Genomic DNA, 22,403 nt, shown 5'->3' on the forward strand with positions numbered 1-22,403 from the left:
ATATTTATTTATTTATTTATATTTCCATTGCCCAAAATTTCCAAATTATATTATTTTATATGGTATTGTCGCACATAATGTCATCTAGGACTAGTGAACTTAATTTTGGGAACAATAGTAGTCGACAATGTGATGTGATAATAATAAGAGCAGTACATCAATTGATGTGACAGTATTTTGTATTTCATGTTTAGCTTGAGTCTAAACCTTATACGGAGTTACTCAATACGATAAATTAAACTTGTACACAAGCATAATTGTTAATACCAAAATGTTATAACCGCTTTAGTTGTTAGCTAAATTTGCTTGATTTAATCCAAACATTCTAATCTAGTTGTTTGTAAAACAATGCATCACATACACTGCTGTATTTTATGGTTGACTCTTGTTAAAACTGTTATATATAGCATTGCATGCACAGACGACGTTGTATATGATCTGTTTACATAGCCAACGTATATAGCACTATCAATGGTGCTGAAGGTAGCCACATGTCAACAACCCACCTTCACCTTCGAGGTTAAGTAATTTTCTCTCTTTCTCTGTCTCCTCCACGTTGTTTCTTCTCTTATATTACTTTAGTCCTTGAATATTTTGTTTCTATAAAATTGTGGGGGTGATGAGTAAGGAATATATAAGAGCATGGTAGTATGGTACTATTGATTGTCGCCTAAGTTTGCATAATTTTATAAGGTTGCCGCCACCCACCAGTACCAAACCCCACACATCTATCAATCACAACTTTCCTCGACCATTCAAAAACCTTTCCTGCTCTTCCATCATCATATCTTAATATTCTTCTCACACTTATATATCATTAATAGTTATATATACACATATATACACACACTTACATATACATATATGTTAAAATTATTGAGATAAGGAGATTCAACTTAGACATATGCTCACTTCTCAGGAGCTTCCTAGGCATTTCATTGCACCTGAAACCAGAATCACTCATTTCCTCAGATCAACGCGTTACCCTTTTGCTTATAAACAACCCTAGCTAGTCTCAGCCTCGTCAATTTCTTCAGACTGCTTTCTCTTTCGACGTCTGCGTTTCAAGGGCTAGATATAAGTATACCAGAAGAAGAAAAAGAAAAATCAAACACTTGTTCCTTGATCTTCATCTTCGTTCGGGTTACTTGTAATCAATTCGTTGTTTCGGGTTTTGAGAGGGTTCGAGGAGATGGGATTGAGTACTAAGCAGGTCAACAGTGACGGGATGGATTGGAGTCAGACAAGCTTGCTGCAAGCTCAGACGTTTCAGCTGCCAAAACCACCAACCGCCATGAGGAGGCAGCAGCAACAAAATCAGCAGCAGCAATCCGAGCCGTTGAAGTGTCCGAGATGTGAATCAACGAACACAAAGTTTTGTTACTACAACAACTACAACAAGTCGCAGCCAAGGCACTTCTGCAGAGCTTGCAAGAGGCACTGGACAAAAGGTGGGACTCTCCGAAATGTCCCCGTTGGCGGCGTCCGCAAAAACAAGCGCCTCAAAAAGTCATCAAACACTTCTCCCGCGGAAGCAGCTGCCACAACCGCCGCAAACAGTGCAGGGATTGAGGATCATCACGAGAAAAAAACCGCGGCGCAAGCTCTCTATCACGCTCTTATCGGTCCCCAATCTTTGCTTCCGCAACAGAATTTGGACAACACAATCATATTTTCATCAGCAGGTTTAAGTAGTACCACTACTTTGCCTTTTCTTCATCAAAGTAGAAACCTGATAACCTTTGATCCCTTCTCAAGCTCAATTAGTACTACTACTTCAAGTTCCTTTGACACAAACTTCTCTTCAATCTCTACATCTTTGCAATCCTTAAACGTTTATAACTACGCTAGTGCCGAAGATCAGTTCAAAGCCACCGTAGAGGAGCCAACCATTACAAGCATCATGCCAAATATTCATCCTCAGCAGCCCAATTGGAAAGCCCCTTCCACAAGTAACGCTGCCACGGACGTGTACTCGAACGACTGGAATTGGGAAGACATCGAAACCCTCGTTTCTACTGATCTCAACTTGCCTCATTGGGATGATTCTTCTGATCACATGAAACCGTAAAATTAAAGAATTAGCCATCTTCATTTGCGGTATGTTAATTTGAATTGCGTGTGTGTGAGAAATCTACGACACAGAAACAGTCTCCCAGTTCTCTTGATGTGTCAGTTTCAGTTTGTCACATTGTGCGATCTTCAGGTGATATAATTTCTGGTAGTTTGCTCTCTCAATCTTGTAATTTCTAAAGAGAGATGTAGACTGTTTGAAGCTGTCCTTGTCCTTAGGTTTCAGCTTCGAGATATTTAATTTGAAAAAAATTATATATATGTATGTATGTATGTATTAATTTGTAAGTTTGTAACTCTTATCTTGATTGCTCTTTGATTTTCTTTAAGCTGATGGAAGAAGCAAATACATGCATGTAAAGGTTTGTATTAGGGTTTTTTTTTGGTTCAATGAGATAGAACTAATTGGTTTATTGATTTTATTTTATTTATTTTTAGAGTAAATTGTAGCAATGGTCCTTCAACTAAAAATCCATTACCATTGGTCTCTCAACTCATCAAAACGTGTAACTATGGTCTTTTTCGTCAACTTCGTCAAAATTTTGTCTAAATAAGTTATGTTGAAATGACCATTGCTACAAATGTGTTAAAGTTGAAGAACCATTTCTCCAATTGGGTTAAAGTTGAGGGACCATTGATAATGAATTTTTAGTTGAGGGACTATAGCTGCACTTTTTGATGAGTTGAGGGACCAATGCTAATGGATTTTTACTTGATGGATCATTGCTGTAATTGAGTTAAAATTGAAAGATCATTGCTACAGTTTACTGTTATTTTTATAGAGATTTTGGTGAGTGGTTTGTGATAGGAATGGAAATGGGGACTCCCACACAGCAGGGCGAACGACAGAATGTGATGGAAGATTCTTGTAAGATATGTATGTATATTTGGACAACTGAATAAGCTTGCACAGATTTGTTTCCCCATATTTTATGGCCACTGGTTCTAGTCCCTACAGAGTTTGGGTTGTAAAGTAATTTTATAACACAATTTATATGTTTTTTTTAAAATTTTATTTAATGATTTTTGTGCACTTCTTCATTTTGTTAGCACATGACTTGAATGAATCAAAAGAAAATAAAAAAAAGAATAAGAATTGCATGAGAAGAAAACGAGAGTGAAAATTCACGACCCGTTCCATATTTAATTGTTTTATTATTCCCTTCCTGGTGTTGTGTATTTGATCCTTCATAAAACACTGTTCTAAAAATCCCCGCCTAGCGCCGTCTATGTGCTAGGCGGCTAGCCACCATCCTGATTAATGCCTAGGTGTGTGAAAATTAAGAAATGGCATCTAGACATGATGAGACACCCGCCTAGCCCGTCCAAACCCGCTTAGGTTGCGACTCACTTAGACAGAAAATAGATAACTTTCATTTTGTATTTTTTTTTTGCAATAAATTGTAAGAGACTTGTTGAATGGTTAAATGAACACACATTCCCCATGTTTTCATTATGTTCCAATACTTCATAATATATATGTCATTCTTGATGAAAAAATATATTTTTTAAGTATAAAAAAACACTTATTTACATGAAATATAATTGATTTACTTAAATTCCCCTAGTCCGTCTAGGCACTAGACCCCAGTCCACTGCCCAACTAACGTCTAGCTCGCTGCCCGGCTAGCGCCTAGCGTCTTTTTGAACCTTATCATAAAGTTGTAAGATTGAGCCCTAAAATCCAGATCGTTTCAAAGTGGTCCCATTCTCATACTCTCACTCCAGTTCTAAAGACTACGGATTTAGCATGTGCATTTGGGGCCACAGTTCTGTGACATATTTTTCATTTTGTTAAAAATAGATCATGTTTTGATGCTTCAAACCTACGTTTCCTCAGATCCATCTGTAAAATAATTAGGATTATGAAGCAAATTGCCATCGATGGATGACTCCAAAAGCACCAGTCCAATGCTTGTGCTGTAAAGTGAGGGAGCAAATTTGATCTAGGAATGGACTGAGGCACCGGACAGATGCCAGATACTAGTTTGGCGGCTCGGTGTGGAACGGAATATCCATTTTCGAATGTCTGATGAGGGCTAGTGGACTATTGTCTTGGCCGTTGTTTGACGCTGGAACTGGAACTGGACTAGTTAAACTGGACAACAATCCAATGTACTGTGTCTCGGTTACAGGTTCCACCGAGAGGAGTGAGACTATAACACTGACTTGCACTCAATTCTAATCTCATCCAGTTCCATCCGTCGAACGAGCCTTGTGGTAATAGGACACTGAACTCCAAATTAGTGATTTTAAGAGACATCAAACTCCAAATATCATACATAAATCACAAGCATTTCAAATATTCAATCATATGGCCTGTTAATTAACTAACTTAGTACATAAGATAGGCATGCAGCTATTAGTCAACCAACTACCAAGTGATAATACAAGATCACTGTCACTTCCCTCCAATTGGTTTTTGTTCTAGAGGTTCTGCATCCTCACACCGGTGTCTCTGCTATAGGCAGCCGGGGATTCGTTAGCCCTGGAATAACTAACATAGTAAAGCTCTGAGAATATGCCTGTGAGGACGACAAATGCAGCCCCAGCTCCGAAGATTCATTTCATCATTGTCTCACATGAAAGTTTATCGTTCATAAACACAGTCCGGTACTTCGTGCGGTATGCATTTCTCACTGAACCGGCGAGAGGCATCGCTCAGCAATAAGAAAAAACACCCTGAAGTTTTCAATTCGAAACCAGTAAATCTGAAGTCTGAAATTGAAATATAAGAATAGCATTTATCTTTCGACGACAAGCGATATTAAGATGTTGATCTTGAAAGTGTAAAGATTATACACCAAGCATGATCTCAGAGAATGAGGGGATTATATGAGGAGTACTTACCAGCTGGTAATGAATTGCATGATTGCCCATGACCGAGATCCGCTGGGTCTCAATGCCTTTCCACTGCACAAGCATCGACTTGCCACCATTATCAGAGCTTGACTTGCCAATAAGAACAGAAATGATAGCTCGAATTTGCTTGAGTTTGTGTCTTGGCCTGCAAGGGAGAGATGATAGATGAAGTAACATGTGAATCGGTTCGACTGAAATTGCTCGACAGGTCAACTGACAATGTAGCGAACTGTAAAAGAAACTGATGGTTCTAATAACTTAAGCTATCAGTGTGTGTTTCCTCCTCGTTCCAGTTAACGCCAAATTTGAAATTTGGAAATGAAAAATGTTCCTGCGATTCGAGTAGAACGTTGATGACATACACATCTTATGAGATTTTTCCTCCTTCCTTCGGCTTTTGAGATTTTGAATCAATAATTTGAGGGTGAATCTCAAGTCTCAACTCAAGTTCCTAGTTGACATTTGGGTTTATCTCCACAGAAAAATCATGTCCTTACCACTAATTTAACAAAATTTACACACTAATTGTAAATTTTCTAAACCCTATTATAAATCTAAACCTGTAATAACATTATAAATGGATTTCAAGGTTTTGCGCCAATTAGACACATGTGAGATTCTCATTGCTAAGTTGTGGGAACTTTATTTGGACTTTGATTTGGCATGAAGATTACAAATTGATAAATTAGTAGAAGAATCAAACTCTGTATTCACAATTTATTTTGATGTTGCAATCGGGCACCAATCGCCTGATTGGGCAGTCCGGCACTGCTGGACCCACAGATTGCCCAGCATTTTGTCAAGGGCTGGAGCTGGGTTTTCCATCTTTTGGGTAATAATTGCCCATTTGCCTGCCTTTTTGTCATGGGCTGGAAACATTGAAGCCATCCCCCAAAACCCCTCTTGTTCTCTCGAGCTCGAATTTCGTCTAAAACCCCAACACAAATCGCAGAGACAGAGACTGAGAAACGAAATGAAGATAAAAGCGTTTGATGTTTTTTCTTTTTTTTTTTTGGGAAAGAGGAATGACATTCCAAGGCAGAAGCCAAAAGGTACAGGAGAGCCTACGAGAGGCTAACACCAAACAGGCACAAAGAGAATGAAAGCGATGAAAGGGGATACAAACCAGAAGATGCTACAACCAAATTGAGCGTCACCCCAAACACCGCCACACCAAATAAATGCGGACAAGGAAGGCCATCCTTGTTCAAAACATGCACCAACGAAGATGGGATTTGTCAACCCAAACCCGATCACACATCTCCGAAAAACCAACCGACGCAAAAAAATCCACCACAGAATTGGCTGATCTTGGAACCCAAGACTAGCAACAAATCTGGAAAGCTTCACTCAACTGCTTGACTCTTGCCAAAACAGGGAAAGCCTCCCAACTGCCAGAATCAATAGCACTAGAAAGATAAGATATGGATTAACGAGAATCCGATTCCAAAATGATCGAGCTACACCCCAAAGAGGTGTCCAATTCACAGCCACGCAATAACGCAAAAGCTTCTGCCACATCAACATTAGGGGACATAATAGCATACTTCGCAGCCGCCAAAAAACTCCCTCCCTCTACAGGCATGACCACCCCAACAAAGCCCAGTTTAGACATCTTAGACTAGCTAGCATCAACATTAATTTAAAAAAAAATGAGATGTTGGAGGGATCCACCGAGGAACCAAATCCTGCCGAGCAGAAACCAACGAGCCCCCTGTCCTCGTGAAACCCCCCGCATCCCAGTAAGACCCAACCGCAGAAGACAACCCCAACAACACCGAAATAAGATTAATGGGAACCTGATTGAAAACAAAATTACAACGAGCAAAAAGAAAAGAAATAACCCCTCGCTGCCCCAAGCAAATAAACGAAATCTGAATTCTCTTACCAATGAGAAAATTTTGAATCCAACTGCTTAAATCAGAGCGTGTCGCTTATATTGTGTCGATATCAATATGTTTAGGTAACAGAGAATCAATATGATGTTGGGATAGTCGAATTTGAATTGGTCAAGTCCTGATCCTTATGGTTGATAGTTGAATTTTTTTTTTTTTTTTTAGAAACTGGAAATCATATAACCAGGGCAAAAAGCTAAAGGAAACAAAGAAAGCCGACGTACGCCGTACGGCAAACAAAGGTGCATAGACGTGGGGCTAGGGGACAAACGACACCGCCACTGATGGCAAAGGTGTCACCCAACCCACACACAAAACTATCTAAGTCGGGGAACAAGGTAATCCGTCCTTGTTTAGAATTCTTACAAACAAAAATGGGGGCTGATCGACCCAAACAGAATTGCGCATCTCCGAAACATGGTGCAACGCAACAAAAACCGCCGCTTCGTTCTGGGACCCAAGACCATCTGCAAGTTTGCAGTGAGGCACCGATATCCAACGCCCGAGACAGCACATGGAAGGTCTCCCAAAAAGCGTTGTCAATAGAATCCCTCAACCAAGCGTTGTCAATAGTTGAATCTATTTTGACATTTACTTTTACCATACAGTAAAGTCAATCGTAATTGAATCTCTCTATGAACATTATTGATACCACAAAATCAACTTATGAGAGAACCGGCAAGTCCTTTAATTACATTGATAGGTTTTTTTTTTTTTTTTTTTTTTTGAGGTAATTATATGGATAGTTATCCCAATGTTAATGCACACAAATATTTTTCAAAATCTATAGGAGGAACATTAAAAAATGAGCAGATAGAATCAAATATTTGCATGTTTATTTCATTTCTCAAGTTTCATCCTCAATCAAACAATACCATATTCTCACATCAGTACATTGATTTCTATCACTAAATTTACTACTGCATACCAAGAAAAAAAAAAAATTAAGGTGACCATCTTGTATTCCTTGGCACCAAAGCTACCACCAGACTGCTATCATCTTCAACTCATTCCACAGCAAGTCCTTTTATCTCTATACGCAAGCTATTTTATTTTTATATGATTTCTCTGTTAATTGTATAGAAAATTAAGAGGTTGCGCATAGAGATAACGGACTTGTTGGAGGATGAGTTGAATACAGTAACAGTCGGGTGGTGACTTTGGTGCCAAGATATAAAAAATGGCGGCCCCGGTTTTGTTTGTGCATAGCTTGCATGTGCTTAACAAAATATATGAGATCGAAGTGGTAACATGAGTTCAAGGACAAGGGACTTGTTGGACTTGGAAGCTGAAGGTGATGAAAGTAGCACTCCGGTGATGAATTTGGTGCCGATTGTGGATGCCATAAATTCAGGCAGGTTCATTCGATCGACGGGAACGATGAACTCAAACCATAACACTGCATTGGATCATCTCCAATTCCTGACAAAAAATGCTCAGATTAACTAATGACAGAAACAAAAGAAGTGCATAAGGAGAAAACGAGAGTGCGGAAATTTCCCCCTATGCACTCCGCTCTTTGTTTCTAAGATTTGAATTGAATAAATCAAACGGAACAAAGATCAAATGAAAAACTTACTTGAAGTTGAAGTGGTAAAGTTGCTGAGCTGATTTCTGCTGCAATGGTAATAGAGAGATGATGTATTTATAGGTGTTGATGCAATATAATCAAGGTTGGAGTACTAGAACTTAGTACTCACTGGTACTTGGATGTAGTACAGATTGGTTAGCAGTGCAAATGTAGTACGACCGAGAAGAGAACAGAATAGGGCAACAAAGAAAATCGCGTTTGCATCGAGATCCAACAGCAGATTACTTTTAAGAAAAAAAGTTGGGCTATCATAGTTAACTTTGGTGGAACATAATCATGTTAATGATTGGGCCGGCCTAAACATTTGATATCTACCCAATCTGCTTGTAAGAGCTGGTGTCGGTTTAGTAATGTTATAAGAACATCATGAAAAAGCATTTACATAAAATGCAGAATGTTCTTAAACTTTAGGATCATTTTAAGATTTCACTCCAAACACGGCTATAATTTTCTTATGATCACTAGAAAAGTAGTGCAAAATGAGTGATTAAGCACTTTAAAGTATGCATGTTTTGACAAACTATAGACGAAAAGTAGAAATCCTTAAGCACAGTTGTTTGTGTAAACGTTACCCGTCCCACGAAGATAAAGATGACGAGAATCAATGCATCATGATCCAACCAATTGGGCTCGTGTAGGACTCGAATTCAAAAAGTTATCGTTATGTACGTTTTAAGTGAACAAATTAACATGACATGAGTGTCCTATTAAAAAAAAAAAAAGTAAATGAATTTTTGTAAGTCATGGGAAGTGGGTGTGATTTTGACAAAAGTAGGCCCTGATAACAAAAAGTCTCGTCCTTATCCAGACTAATGGCTACATAGAACCTGTGGCTGTAAATGTGATTAGACACTGCAAATGACATAAATTGTTCATACATGCATAGCTCTCGACAAAAAAGAAACAAAAACCATGGCTTCTTCGCTTCCACTATCATCCAACACCAAGATTACCACTTACGCCATCGCCCCTTCACTCCCTCAAATCTTCCCAAACAAATCCCAGATCTCCTTAGTCAGAAATCTTAGAGGTTCATGTAAAGCAACAACAATCAACAGTGACCAAAACCCTAATCATGATCCGCAAACTTGTCTGGTAAAATTGGAAAGGAGAAATCTTCTCCTTGGTCTAGGAGGACTTGCCTTGGCTACTCATAACATAACAAGGCCAGCAAACGCGGCAGAGACGTCAAAGAAGGTAGTGAATTGTCTTGAGAACATAAAGTCAAACATTTGCCTCAACATTTTTCTTGTTTCTCTAACCCATGTTAAATTGCGTTTTGAATTTGTTGTATCATGTGTGATTAAAATTTAGCAATTATATTCTGTATCTTTTCAATAGGTAGTTTTGGTGGAGAGTAGTGATTTGCCAATAGCTTTGGACTCTGTGGTGAGCGTGATCGTGCCGCGGCCGAGGAGGTCGAGGAGCAAGAAGGACAAGGAGGAGGAAGAGGAGGTGTTGGCGATTGAAGGGATTGAGTTTGTGGCAGACAAGGTGCTCAAGTTCGATGTGCATGTGAACGATGATGAGAACTCGCTGTGTCGACCTGACAAGTCCGAGTTTGCAGGGAGCTTGGTGTTTTTGCCACAGTCCAAGAAAAAGGTTAAAACCAGCCTGCATCTTGGGATTTCGGCCTTGTTGGAGGACTTGGGAGCTGACGATGATGGCAGTATTAAGGTAACTTTGGTGCCAAGGAATGTCCAGCGACCCGTCACCGTTGGTCGGATCAAGATCGACTATTTTGCCTAGATAATTTGAAAAGAAGCTTGCTTAATTTCATGTAACATAACATTGTGTAAGATGATCAAGATTCAAAAGACAACGGTATACCTATAAATCAATCATCAGATTCAGAATTTCAGACCAAGTAACCATGCCGGCTGCCGACTAAACTACCTGCTCTCCTCCACTTGATCCTGTACTAGTACTAGTAGTATTGCCAAAGATTCCACTCTTAAATAATTTGTCCCCATGAAAGTTGTACCTTTTCTCTTCAACATATCTTCTGCTGCGCTTTGGTTGTTGTCCACTTTCGTGTCTTCGTCATTGGCTTTCCTCTTCTTACCTGCTTCCGCCACATGATTTGAAGTACCAGAGCCCGATTTATGTCTAGTAACTGGTGGCGGCCACCATGGGAGCGCAAATGGGAAGACAGCCGTCGCGGAGTTATTAACTGGAGCATAATTAACCGGAGTGACCTAGTAGTCGTACCTTTCTTGCACGAATGTTGCACATGACATTGTGTTCATTGAGTTCTAGATATAATATATCTTCACTATTTGGGTCCAAAGCAAGCACCCACTGTGTTGATCAATGCATTTCGCATAACCATTCTGGATACGAAACCGTGCCTACCAAACACCATTTGCCTGCAGACTTGTCAACCTGATCATCATCTATCAACTCCCAAACACTCAGATCATTCGCTCGATTATGAGCTAACTGGCACTTTCGCAGACATGTACCTCCTCTAGCTCTGTTACAAACACCTGGGAATTCAAATCTTGTAGTGACAGTGACCAGATCATCTTTAGGCAGATCAATGAAGCGACAATTAATATTAGTATGGGCAGAGCTATTACTTGTGGAGCTTGTTGTGTTATTATTAATGGAGTTGGGATGCAACCCAATTATAAGTTACCCCTTCTTCGAGAGTCAAGCTATCGAAACAAAAGCTTCGTGGGCTTAATACAACAGTAGTTGTCCATTTACGAGTCTCAGAAGAGAAGAAACTGGAAGGATGAGTCTTTTGGAAGTTTAGAAAAAAAATCCACACAACCTTCTACCTATACTCAACATTGAGCTGGAATAATGTTTTACTACCGGTTCTACCACAACTCTCTTCTTTTCTTCGGTCTGTTGGAATAATTTTTGGATCGTCGGGCCCACCCCACTCTAACGACATCGATATTGTCCCCAACTTAACCACCTGCCCAATCCGTCAGGTGTGGGGTTTTACCACAAAAGGCCTCGATGTTAGTTAGAGTGGGGTAATACTATTTAAACCCTTTGGTTTTCTTCACCCCACCGATGTGGGACAGTTTAACACTCCCCCTCACGTGTAACCTCATTTAGTGGTTCACACGTGGAGATCCACATCGGTAATTGAAACTCAGAGGTCGGCTCACGTTGGGCCCACTTGTTTTCAATGGAACTCAGCGGTCGTCTTTATATTAAGAGCTCAGACTTGTTTCCTTCCGGGTGGTGACAAGCTCGTTGGCTTGCACGGGCCCGCAACCGTGGGCTCTGATACCATGTTGGAATTTTTGGATCGCTGGGCCCGCCCCACTCTAACGACACCGATATTGTCTCCACTTAACCACCTGCACAATCCTCAGGTGTGGGGTTTTACCACAAAAGGCCTCGGTATTAGTTAGAGTGGGGTAATACTATTTAAACCCCTTTGGTTTTCTTCACCCCACCGATGTGGGACAGTTTAACACTCCCCCTGGTTCACACGTGGAGATCCACATCGGTGATTGAAACTCAGAGGTCGGCTCACGTTGGGCCCACTTGTTTTCAATGGAACTCAGCGGTCGTCTTTATATTAAGAGCTCAGACTTGTTTCCTTCCGGGTGGTGACAAGCTCGTTGGCTTGCACGGGCCCGCAACCGTGGGCTCTGATACCATGTTGGAATTTTTGGATCACTGGGCCCGCCCCACTCTAACGACACCGATACTGTCTCCACTTAACCACCTGCACAATCCTCAGGTGTGGGGTTTTACCACAAAAGGCCTCGGTATTAGTTAGAGTGGGGTAATACTATTTAAACCCCTTTGGTTTTCTTCACCCCACCGATGTGGGACAGTTTAACACGGTCGTCATCTTCCTTGCATCCGTTATAGTAGGGTTCACAGATGAATCCTACTTGTATGTGCTCGTGACACTGAGGAGGGGGGAAGAGCATCCCACTGTTTAGTGTATGGATTGCAAATGTAGTAATTACATTAACGATACATGGTTGCCCAACATAAAACTAAGCAGTATATAAATACTACCACAATTGGTTCATACTCTTGTGACTTGACAGGACCTTGATGACTAGGAAGGAGGCTCAAAAAGAAGTTCCATGCTTCGGGCGCCAGAGGCTGCTCGGACAAGGAAAAGAATTTCTTCGTGTTCGTTGGATCAATGAAGACTAAAGTAGCAAGCGGAATTGGATGTTCGTTATCACTTTGAGACGTAGAAAGCGTTCAATAAAATAAAGATTAGAAACGAAACTGAACTAGCGTTTCATGGCAAAATGAAGATCGATTGAGCTGCAGATTTACTGCGTAGAGGTTTTGGGAGTTAGACGTGCATATTTCTTGCGTTATAAGCTAAAGCTATATATACATACAGTGCAGAATATAGGTTGCCCATTTTCATCTTTAAGCAGGTTCACCTTTTCTTTTGGTGGCGGTATTTCAAACTACTAACGCATTCATTTGTGTCTTAAATTTCTTATATGACCGTCTATTATTAATTTAAGATACCGTTATATACTACGTAATTTTTGGTTCCTTTTCTACCAACTAGTCAAACATTTTACAAACAGTTGGTGGGCTAAAAAAATTAAGTATTAAAACCAAGCTTTCCGCCATGGCTCCCATCTCTCGAGCCCACTCCCTTATTTCCTTCCTCAAAATCACAATACTCCCTACACCCTAGGGGGCTTTCTGGTTGTCGTCCCCTTGTCCCAAAAGTTCGCCTCCGGCGTACAAAAATCTCAATCCCCCCTTTGCATAAGGGTCATCAAATTAATCATATTATTAGCTTACAGCGATTCAAAAGAGAAATTTGAGTACAAAAGAGACGTTAATGGATCGTTTGATAACCATTTTGTTTTTTGTTTTCAGCTTTCATTTTTTTGAAAATTGAAATCTTGTTTGGTAACCGCATTTAGTTTTTCAGTTTAAAATAATAACAAAAAGTGAAAACTCAAGGCCAATATTTGAAAATCCAAGTGGTTGAAAACTGAAAACTAAAAATAATTATCAAACATGATTTCAGTTTTCAATTTGAAAATAAGTGAAAACTAAAATTGAAAATAAAATAGTTATCAAACAGCCTTTAAGAAACAAGCCCCCAACTAACAGAGTAACGGACTTGTTGGGGGACTTGGTGATAACGGTGACGACAGTTTTAAGGTTCCTTGGCACCTAAGCTTGGTACCTGAGTACGTCAAACGGCCCGTTACCATCCGTCTGATCAAGATCGAGTTGCGGAACTAGGAGGGCGCAGATGGATATTTCGGGTGTGCTGAGATGATTTCACGTGCAAAATAATGCAGTCACAAAAAACCCACTTAAATAAAGTTTTCTTATGTTTATGACGTATTTAATTAGTTTCTTGCTTGTTGTTTGTTTTTGTTGTATTTTCTCTTTATAATATGTTCTGTAATTCTCTCCAGATTAAAAATAAATATCAGAAATGAAATTGATATTAAAAATTCAAAATTGTTATTTCTCACCCTCCAAAATATCATTTACTTCCATAAAAAAAAAAAAATCATGTGCTACAGAAGATTTCATTCTTCCGCAGGCTCAGCCCAACGTGTTTATCATAGCAGATTGGGCTAGCCCAGTAATTTGGGTCAAACGGGCCTGACCCAGATCACCATTTTTTTATTTAATCAATGGAGATCACCAATTTGATCATTGCATGGAGTGGTGGTGTACAATTTGGATAGGTTCGACCCAAACTCAGATTCAGATTTCAATCCAGCAGGGGCAGGATAAGGCTTAAAACACTTTACGCCGAGAGATGATTGGTTTGGAGTCAGTTTTATAATTGATTAGGCGGTTTTTTTATTTTTTATTTTTTTAACTAAAATGATTCCTGAGATTAGCATAACTCCTCACTTTGATTCTGTGATTTGAAATCGATAGAAGTGGTCTTGAGTTTGTAAATTATTTTGGCTCTTATGTGAAAATTCTCCATTAAATAAGGATAAAATGATTAAAATATCCTCATTTTTTGTCAAATCATTTTGGTCCATTGTTTATCAAATTGAGGAAATTTTCGTCATCTTGGTCCTTATCTAACAGAATTTTTCATGGAATGATAAAATGATTGATAGTGAACAAACTTAGGGATCACTTCTATTGATTTCAAAATTCAGGAACCAAAGTGAGGAAGCCTATCTCAACTAGCATTTGCCTACACATTTTGTGTGTATGTACACATTTTTTTTTTAGAAAATGAGGAGAGAGAGAGAGAGAGAGAGAGAGAGAGAAGGTGAGGGGGGGAGTGCGAGGTTTTTGTTTGTTTTTTTTAAATATTGGAGGTATTTTAACATCATATGTAGGTGAGGTTTCAATAAAAAACAGTAAAATTTGGACCTGTGAAATTATATTATTACCCATCATTTTTTTGTGTGATAAAAGATTAAATTGTCTTTTCACCATTTTTTATTAACAAAGAGAGTTTCATTAATTAGTAGAGATAACCATTTTTTTTTCCAAATTACACAAGATTGTTCTCACATTCAATAACCACCATTATCTAATGACTTGAAATTGCAGGACTCGCCCCCAAAATATCCTCGAACTATTTTCTGTGGTTTGGTTAGTGGGTTTGGAGGATGAGTCATGCTCTGATTGCTAACAATTGACGATACAATCATCCTAACAAAGGGTATAAATTTGAAAATTTTCTAACAGTGGGGTGCAACGTGCAAAAATTGAAACTTCATGACTCAGTGTAAATTGACTTCAAACATTGATAGTGTAAAATATATTTAGCCCAACAAATAAGTCGGCGTTAAACCATGAATGCTCGCTACACTAAAAAAGGGGGGAGAGTTTGGACTCAAGCACAGTAAATTAAAAGGGAGACTCTAACCACCAATTTGTGGTACATGGTTTAAAGAACAATATCGACAATTCATACATAATTAACACAAATCTATATGTGGAAATAAAATCGTCTTAAATTTTGTCGATGTGACAGATTTCTAACCCAAACCGTCCCATTGTGGTTTTATTTTACTCTGTTGTGCTGGTTCTATATATGATATCTTATTATAAGATGACACACAATGGTTGATGGTTCATTGATCAATTTGAAGTAGCGGTGCAATTTATGTTTTACTTTTTTTATTTTTTTGTCAAAAGATAGATTTGTTAAATTAGATGTCAGATTAGGGAGCAGGGTTCGAATTCATGCCGTAATGCAAGGGCAACATTCATCTCCATCAATGTGATAGAGGGCCCAATTTAATTTGATAGAAGACTTGAGATCCTCATCAGCCATATAGGGTTAGGGAATAAACATTACTTGGGATACTAAAGCTATAAACATTACTTGTTTGTCTAAATATAAATTTTACAAAAAGCTAGTGCCGGATTATTGTTGCTAATTTTGATCCTCGTCTTACACAAGCAGTAATCTGTTGAATTCATGATTCATATAGGTTGAACAAAGGAAAAAAGCAGCACTGCCGGAGCATGTGAAGAGGGACCTTCATCGTTGGAAAGTTCATTGCAAGATGTTGCATCACGATCGATATAGTTTCATGGATCTCTGGCCCTGCTCTTCAAAGGACTGGGATCATTTAGCCCGGCAAGAGGTACCTTTAGTGAAAATGTTATGCTAGTATGTCCATTTCCACCATGAACATCTTTGTCATCAGCCTTTTCCTTTTTCGTAGTATGCACACATGCCCCGTACTACCATCTATTCAAAAAGCTGATGTCTAAGAGATTATATTTATTTATTTTACATTTTCTTCATGCTACCGAAAACACTAAAATCATAAGAACGAAATATGTAAAAGAGGCGGTGTAATTTAATGTTGAATCGGTATTCATTCACCATCCAAAATGGAATAGTACTAGCTTATGTGTAGAGTAAACCCCTGGACGCTAGTAAGCTCTAGCCCTCTGCATGGACAAGGGAATTATTAAGCTTACTGTGGAAATGTATTCTGCGGCTGCTGTTACTTTGCTGCAGCTGGATGCAACTCATAAGTTTCACCCTCTTGCCTTTCTTTTGATCAGTTGCCATAAGATTTGCTGCTTTGAGATCAAACATTTTTTTGTTGTGAATATCGCGTAAAGAAATGAACCATTTGAAAATTTTGCAATTGAGAAAGAACAGTTTTCTTCATCCTTGAATTGAAGTCAAATTAGTTTGCATTGGTCTGTCTTTCTTGTGAATATAATTTGACTATTTCTGCCATAACGAAGTTATCCAATTTCATTGGAGTTGGCACATTAACGCTTTTGTCAAATCAAACCCCTAAGTTTGGTCTTTTTAAGATCTCCATACCCTCGTTTTCCCTCAAAAGTCTAATCTAGCATATGCACCAAGTGAAAAAATTTTATCTTTACAATCTACCTAAATCTAATCAAAATATCAGAAGAATGAATTTAGGTCGTTGTATTTCTGAGTCAGCAGAGAGAGGGCAAATAGTCTTTAAACATGGAGAGGTGGCAAAAGAGGGAGATCAAGGAAAGATTTTTTAATGTGTCAGGAACACAATCATATACGTTAGACATCATCACACAAATAAAGGATATAAAAATATACAACGTACTGCCACATGTTCTGAACATATTGAAAAATCTCTCCAACAGTGGCGTCGTGTGAGGCAGGCAATGTTGAGCCCCTCTTGACAAATTATTACATCCGGAGGGTCCCGTTTTGTGCCTTTTTTTTCCCTCTTAGCAAACCCACATGCTGCCCATCTGCATTATTAATATAAAACAACCTCACAACTACGTCGTCCCTTGGATTGCCAATTGCAATTGGGGATCGATCATCGATCTCTCTATATATGCCTTGCAATTGCCCATCTGCATTATTAAAAAAAATAAAAACTTCTCGAGATTACATGAGATACCACTTTACTTTACTCATCCACCTCACTCTCTCTTTCCCTTTTCACGTTTTTTGATAGGCATCGATCACACCTCGATCAATGATGGGAAACTGGCATCGAGAATTCCACTTATGATTGTGGTTACTTCCTTCAAGTTTCGCATGTGCAGGTGTAAAGTATGCATCTCTATTCCATTTCCATTCACGTGGAGATACCCACAAAGAATTTGTCTCCTCCCTTTCCATATTAGAAAACGTGTTAAATCATCTATTTACTACTAACTAGCATCCATGCACGCGCGTGTTAAATCCTCTATTTACTACTAACTAGCCTACATGCACGTGCTCACGCGCGTGCAGAAAACATTTTTTAAATTACGGCGTGCTACGCGCTATTTATATGTTTTAAATGTATTTATTAATGTAGATGGAAATTAATAATAAATACATTTAATAAAAGCGGTATTTTAACTAATCAAAGCAGTTGAATCCACATTAATAAAGGCGGTCTTTTAATTTCCATCTACATTTTATTGAATTTATATTAAGATTAGAAAAAATAATATTTAATAAACAATTGATTGATAGCCTATTGTGAGGCTAAGCCCACTCCCCTTAGTGTAGATAACATTGTTTGTTAAAAAAAGAAGATCATTTAACAACTAATTGAATCATATTATTATGCGAGTGCGAGAGATTTTTTTTTATAATTGGCACTACGCACCTCTTAAGTGTTTAAAATTTGAGAAATAATATTTAATAAACAACCGTGTGCAAAAGGCATTTTTTGAATCACAACGCGCTACGCACGACTTAGACATTTAAAATGTATTTATAAGTGTGAATTGCTTCAATATTTTTTTATTTCGTTGTTTTGTTTTTTTTATCACCAGCACTATGCGTCTCTTAAGATGTTTTGAACACAACATTTATGATTTTTCTTATTTTTTATTATATTTTTCTTCCCCATCATGTGGGCACCATCAACTTTGTCATTTGTTTATTCTTTTCTCTCTTCCCTTTCATTTTTTTATTCTTTTCTCTCTCCCCATTTATATTTATATTATATTTTATGATGATCAAATTACCAACTTACCCTTGCACTCAATTGAACTCACACAGGGAGCTTTCTTACCCAACGGCGTTACAGGACGTCGACATTGGCCAATGAGGAGATTAGGCGGCAATTGAAAGAGCTGCTCGAAAAGGTCATGGTTGGCCCAGTACATCCTCTTGTGCCTCGCCCCTTTCTCTAAAGGGTCTTGGTGCCGAAGAAGGCTCTAATTACACCACCTCGCCGGAAGAACGGTTTGGTAAAATCGCCAGGATTTAAATCAAGATGAAATCAATGCCTGAAAAAAGACTGTACAAGAGGTCATATACAAGAAAAAAAGAAAAAGGTAGACTCAATGTCATAGAAATAGAATACATCGGAATCAGCACCGTCTTATTCGTTTGCAAAAATAGGACTAAAAAAAATCATGATTCGGTAAATAGGCCACTGATCGGCATCCAAGCTTTACTAACTAATAGGGGTGAGGGGCCGGCAAGCGCGTACCAAATCATTCGAGGGTAGCTAAGCAAGGAAATAAGCAAAGACAGCTTATGGTCGTGTGCGGGCAAAAAAGTATCATCAAAGCTTCCAGTGTTGAGTTGTCACAAGTAGGTTTTTTAGTCATAGCTAGACAGCCAAGATAGACGTCCTTCTCCTCGGTCAGACTCACCAGTATCCTTGGTTGGAAAAGGAATTGGATAAGGCTCACATTACTGCCACTTCACCAGAAGATCAAGGCCATGTCGAAACTGAAATACCAGAGGCACTTCCTCTTAGCCATTCACTAAAGTTTTTTCTTTAAAAAGAAAGGGGTGGTAGAGCAAGATTCGCGCATCCAGTTGTCCGGTCAAAAAGAAGAAGGTTAACAAGCGCAAAAACAATACTCAACAAAATGCTCAATCCACATCCGGAAAACAAAAAACGATAGTCTAAAGAAAGAAGAGGGGTCATGCCTACTCCCAAACAGTGCGTTCTTCAATTCTGCCTTTCGGGAATCAGATGATGAAAGGACCAAGGCTAGATGAGACCCTTTAATACAAAATTTCATTGGCCTTACTCATCGATACTCCGCAACAACTTTTGTTTCGTCGTTTTTATGAATCATTTTTTAATGGTCTCAAATTATAATTTAAAGATGAAATGAAATGGCGTAACATGTGAGGAGCTAAATATTGTTTATATAAAATCATGCAGACTAGAAAATTTATAATTACTTACATTTTATTTTGTGCAATGTGAAATGAACAAATGAGATTTCAAGAGACAACTTTATTACACCTGAGGGCCATTGTAGACACCATTTGTATTCTTAGATAAAAAATTATTATGATTAATCGATTGTGTGATTTAGTCTAATTTCCCTCATTGTATTTGGAAAAAAAAAGAATAAAATAAAATTGTACAGAAGTAAAATAAAATAAAAGGACAATAATATGAGGGGTGAGGCCCTTAATACTTATGACTTTAACGTAATATAAGCATAATCCAGTACGATATGGATAATTAAATGCTGCAGTGGTCCTAATTGGTACACCCATCAGTTATGACACCTGATTATCACTGTATGTCGTGTTATTGTTTGGATGTGGATTGTCTACCCTTTCATTTTTATACTTTTTCCATCTCATTCTATTTGTGTGGTTACGGTTAAACTATATCAATATTTTATATTAAGTTTTTTATAAAAATAATAAAACAAAAAGTAATAGAAATATAAAATATTGACGTGGCTTAATTGTGACCACACAAAATAGGAAAGGATGAAAATAATATGGAAATTGGAGGGCAAACAATCCACCTCCTTCTTGTTTCATGGACATGACGATTTTTTATTTTTTTTGGAAACTTGGACATGACGATTTTTCGATTCATGGAGATGACGTCCAACAGTCCAAGACACCATGTCATAATATTTTATCTTCCATTAAATGCCCTCAACCACGAGTTTATTTTATTATATATTTTTTTTTTTTGAACAAACGATATTATTAACACTAAAGGAAAGAGATTGAGATTAACCTCACAATGAGCTAGCAATAATGTAGTTCAAATTCGTCTTTAGTGATAATTAAATCTAAAATCTTTTACTTATTAGTGAAAATGAGTACCACTAAACCATAGTACTAAGTGGCTCAACCACTCGTTTATTTAGATTCAACCTTTTTATTTGAAACTTTTAGTATTAATCTTTGTTAATGTATTTACAAAATTCTTATTGAATTCCTAAGCGTCACTCCTCTATTCTTGTTTTGTCTAAAACCATGTTGAGTTGCATATCTTTGTTAGTATGAATGAATGTTTCCATTATTAATATTAGTAATTGTACACATGTTATGGATGCGCTTCTTAAATTTTACAAATTGAGAAAATATAAAATGGTCTTTAAAACTTTTTGGTGATAACCTTCAAATGATTTTTCGTCGTTGAAGAGGTTGTTCGAATCTTTGGCTATTATTTTTGGATAACTATTTCGTCAGTAAAAGTTTATTTTATTTGGAAGAAAAATGTGGAAGAGAAGATCAACTGTAAATTCATTTACTAGTCCATAACTTTTGTATAAGAATTTTTTCTTTAATTTTGTTGAAAGGGTTAATTTGGGTTTTTCACTCTCTTTTGGTTGACAAAAAGAATTTAGTAATTTTGTTAATAGGTAGTTTAGCTAAGAAATAAAAAATATTAGAGAAAGATAGACAAAATTGGGAGTTTCCGTAACAAGTTTAAAATAGAGAAAATTAGAATTAGATGCCTCATTTTAGACTTTTGTAGACTAAACATTTATGCTTTTTGACTTTTTGATTAAACTTTTGAAACATTTGATTAAGATACTCAGACTTGAACTACTTCAGATTAATTGAAATTAATTTACATTTAAATATCTGCTATATATTTTAAATAATTTAAACTATATTTAAGTCTAAAAATGTAAACTTTTCAAATCTAAATGTACATCCACGCCAAATGGAAACAAACCAATATTAAATGAAAATGTACCAACATCAAACGAAAACGTACCAACCCCGAATTAAAATGTACCCTATTATAAACTATCTTAAAATGAATATTCATCTTTTTGGAATGTTTAAAAATATGTTTGATTCATACACAATGCTCTAGATAGTCTTGTTTTTTGATATATAAGTTTCTGGAACAACTTTTAGTTGATTAGAGATAAATCATTATTATTGTAGATAATGCTAAATAATAACGATAAATCATATAATTTTGAATTAACAAAAAGGTTATTATCCGTTGATTAATGACCCTTTCTAGAAAAAAAAATTAATTAAAGTAATTTAAACTTTTACATTGTTAACGACTATTTCTATAAAAAAATAATTAATTAAAGTAATTCCTCATTATTAGGACAAAAAGTAATAAAACTTATGCTTTGAAAACAAACATACCAAAAATTCAAATGTACCCAAAACTAAATGTACCAAAAATTTAAATGTACTAAGAAGCCAAATGGACCAAAAATTCAAATGTACCAAGTAACTAAATGTACCATTATAATCAAACGTACCGATATAATCAAACGTACCTAACAACGAGTTTTGTTACATTCTATTTAATTTACTAAAATAAATATTTTAATAAAAATTAAAAAATAAATCTTAAATCATCATAATAAGAGATGCATAAAAATAGGAGGAAAAAAGGGAATCCTAACATGAATAGAATTCTAATGAAATAAAATTAAAGTACCAAAATTGTAGGGAAAATGTTTAATCAAATTTGGAAAAGGAATAGATGTTTAGTCTATGATATTTAAAAATGAGGCGTCTAATTCAAAACGTCCCTTTAAAATATCTTCTACCTTTACTCAGACAAAAAAAAAACATACAGTGAGTACCCATTTCTTCATTTAACATTTATTCAATTCTATGGTTTATCACCCACTTTAGGTCGTGAAGAGTTATAATTAGGTCTAGCACAACTGCAGAGAGGTTTGACGCGCAAATGCACAAACTTTCCTCAGTTTGTTAATTTGCTTATGACGTGTATGGTTACACTGACCTCACAAAAAATCGAGTATAAAATTTCCCAAGTTTGTAACCTAATAACATTAATGCTCTTTTTTCCTCCTTTTCTTTTTGCTAAATCATTCCTTTTATTTTTTAC

General features: G+C 37.2%; 2 protein-coding genes, 3 long non-coding RNA genes and 1 pseudogene across 5 annotated transcripts; 4 read left to right on the forward strand and 2 right to left on the reverse strand.

Moving 5' to 3' along the window:
• The first annotated feature begins 621 nt into the window (after nucleotides 1-621).
• LOC126584882 (dof zinc finger protein DOF1.4-like) lies at nucleotides 622-2,486 on the forward strand. The gene has a single exon (XM_050249252.1). It carries the CDS (start codon nucleotides 1,193-1,195, stop codon nucleotides 2,069-2,071), a length of 879 nt encoding a protein of 292 aa, XP_050105209.1. The 5' UTR covers nucleotides 622-1,192; the 3' UTR covers nucleotides 2,072-2,486.
• A 1,834-nt stretch (nucleotides 2,487-4,320) lies between these two features.
• On the reverse strand, nucleotides 4,321-7,346 carry LOC126584555 (uncharacterized; annotated as a pseudogene).
• Nucleotides 7,347-7,644: 298 nt separating this feature from the next.
• Nucleotides 7,645-8,845, reverse strand: LOC126586831 (uncharacterized). Its single transcript, XR_007610913.1, has 2 exons — nucleotides 8,410-8,845; nucleotides 7,645-8,252 (listed from the first exon to the last, which is right to left on the reverse strand). It is a non-coding gene; the product is annotated as an uncharacterized LOC126586831 (long non-coding RNA).
• A 426-nt stretch (nucleotides 8,846-9,271) lies between these two features.
• Nucleotides 9,272-10,288, forward strand: LOC126586957 (polyphenol oxidase latent form, chloroplastic-like). The gene is made up of 2 exons (XM_050251915.1): nucleotides 9,272-9,618; nucleotides 9,763-10,288. The coding sequence occupies exons 1-2, from the start codon at nucleotides 9,334-9,336 to the stop codon at nucleotides 10,168-10,170; spliced, it is 693 nt and encodes a 230-aa protein (XP_050107872.1). The 5' UTR covers nucleotides 9,272-9,333; the 3' UTR covers nucleotides 10,171-10,288.
• Nucleotides 10,289-11,304: 1,016 nt separating this feature from the next.
• LOC126586958 (uncharacterized) lies at nucleotides 11,305-12,914 on the forward strand. The gene is made up of 2 exons (XR_007610939.1): nucleotides 11,305-11,366; nucleotides 12,134-12,914. It is a non-coding gene; the product is annotated as an uncharacterized LOC126586958 (long non-coding RNA).
• A 2,700-nt stretch (nucleotides 12,915-15,614) lies between these two features.
• Nucleotides 15,615-16,513, forward strand: LOC126585134 (uncharacterized). The gene is made up of 2 exons (XR_007610333.1): nucleotides 15,615-15,663; nucleotides 15,819-16,513. It is a non-coding gene; the product is annotated as an uncharacterized LOC126585134 (long non-coding RNA).
• Nucleotides 16,514-22,403: the final 5,890 nt, after the last annotated feature.

This window comes from Malus sylvestris, chromosome 10, assembly GCF_916048215.2.
Source record: "Malus sylvestris chromosome 10, drMalSylv7.2, whole genome shotgun sequence".
In the NCBI taxonomy this organism is placed as follows: domain Eukaryota; kingdom Viridiplantae; phylum Streptophyta; class Magnoliopsida; order Rosales; family Rosaceae; genus Malus; species Malus sylvestris.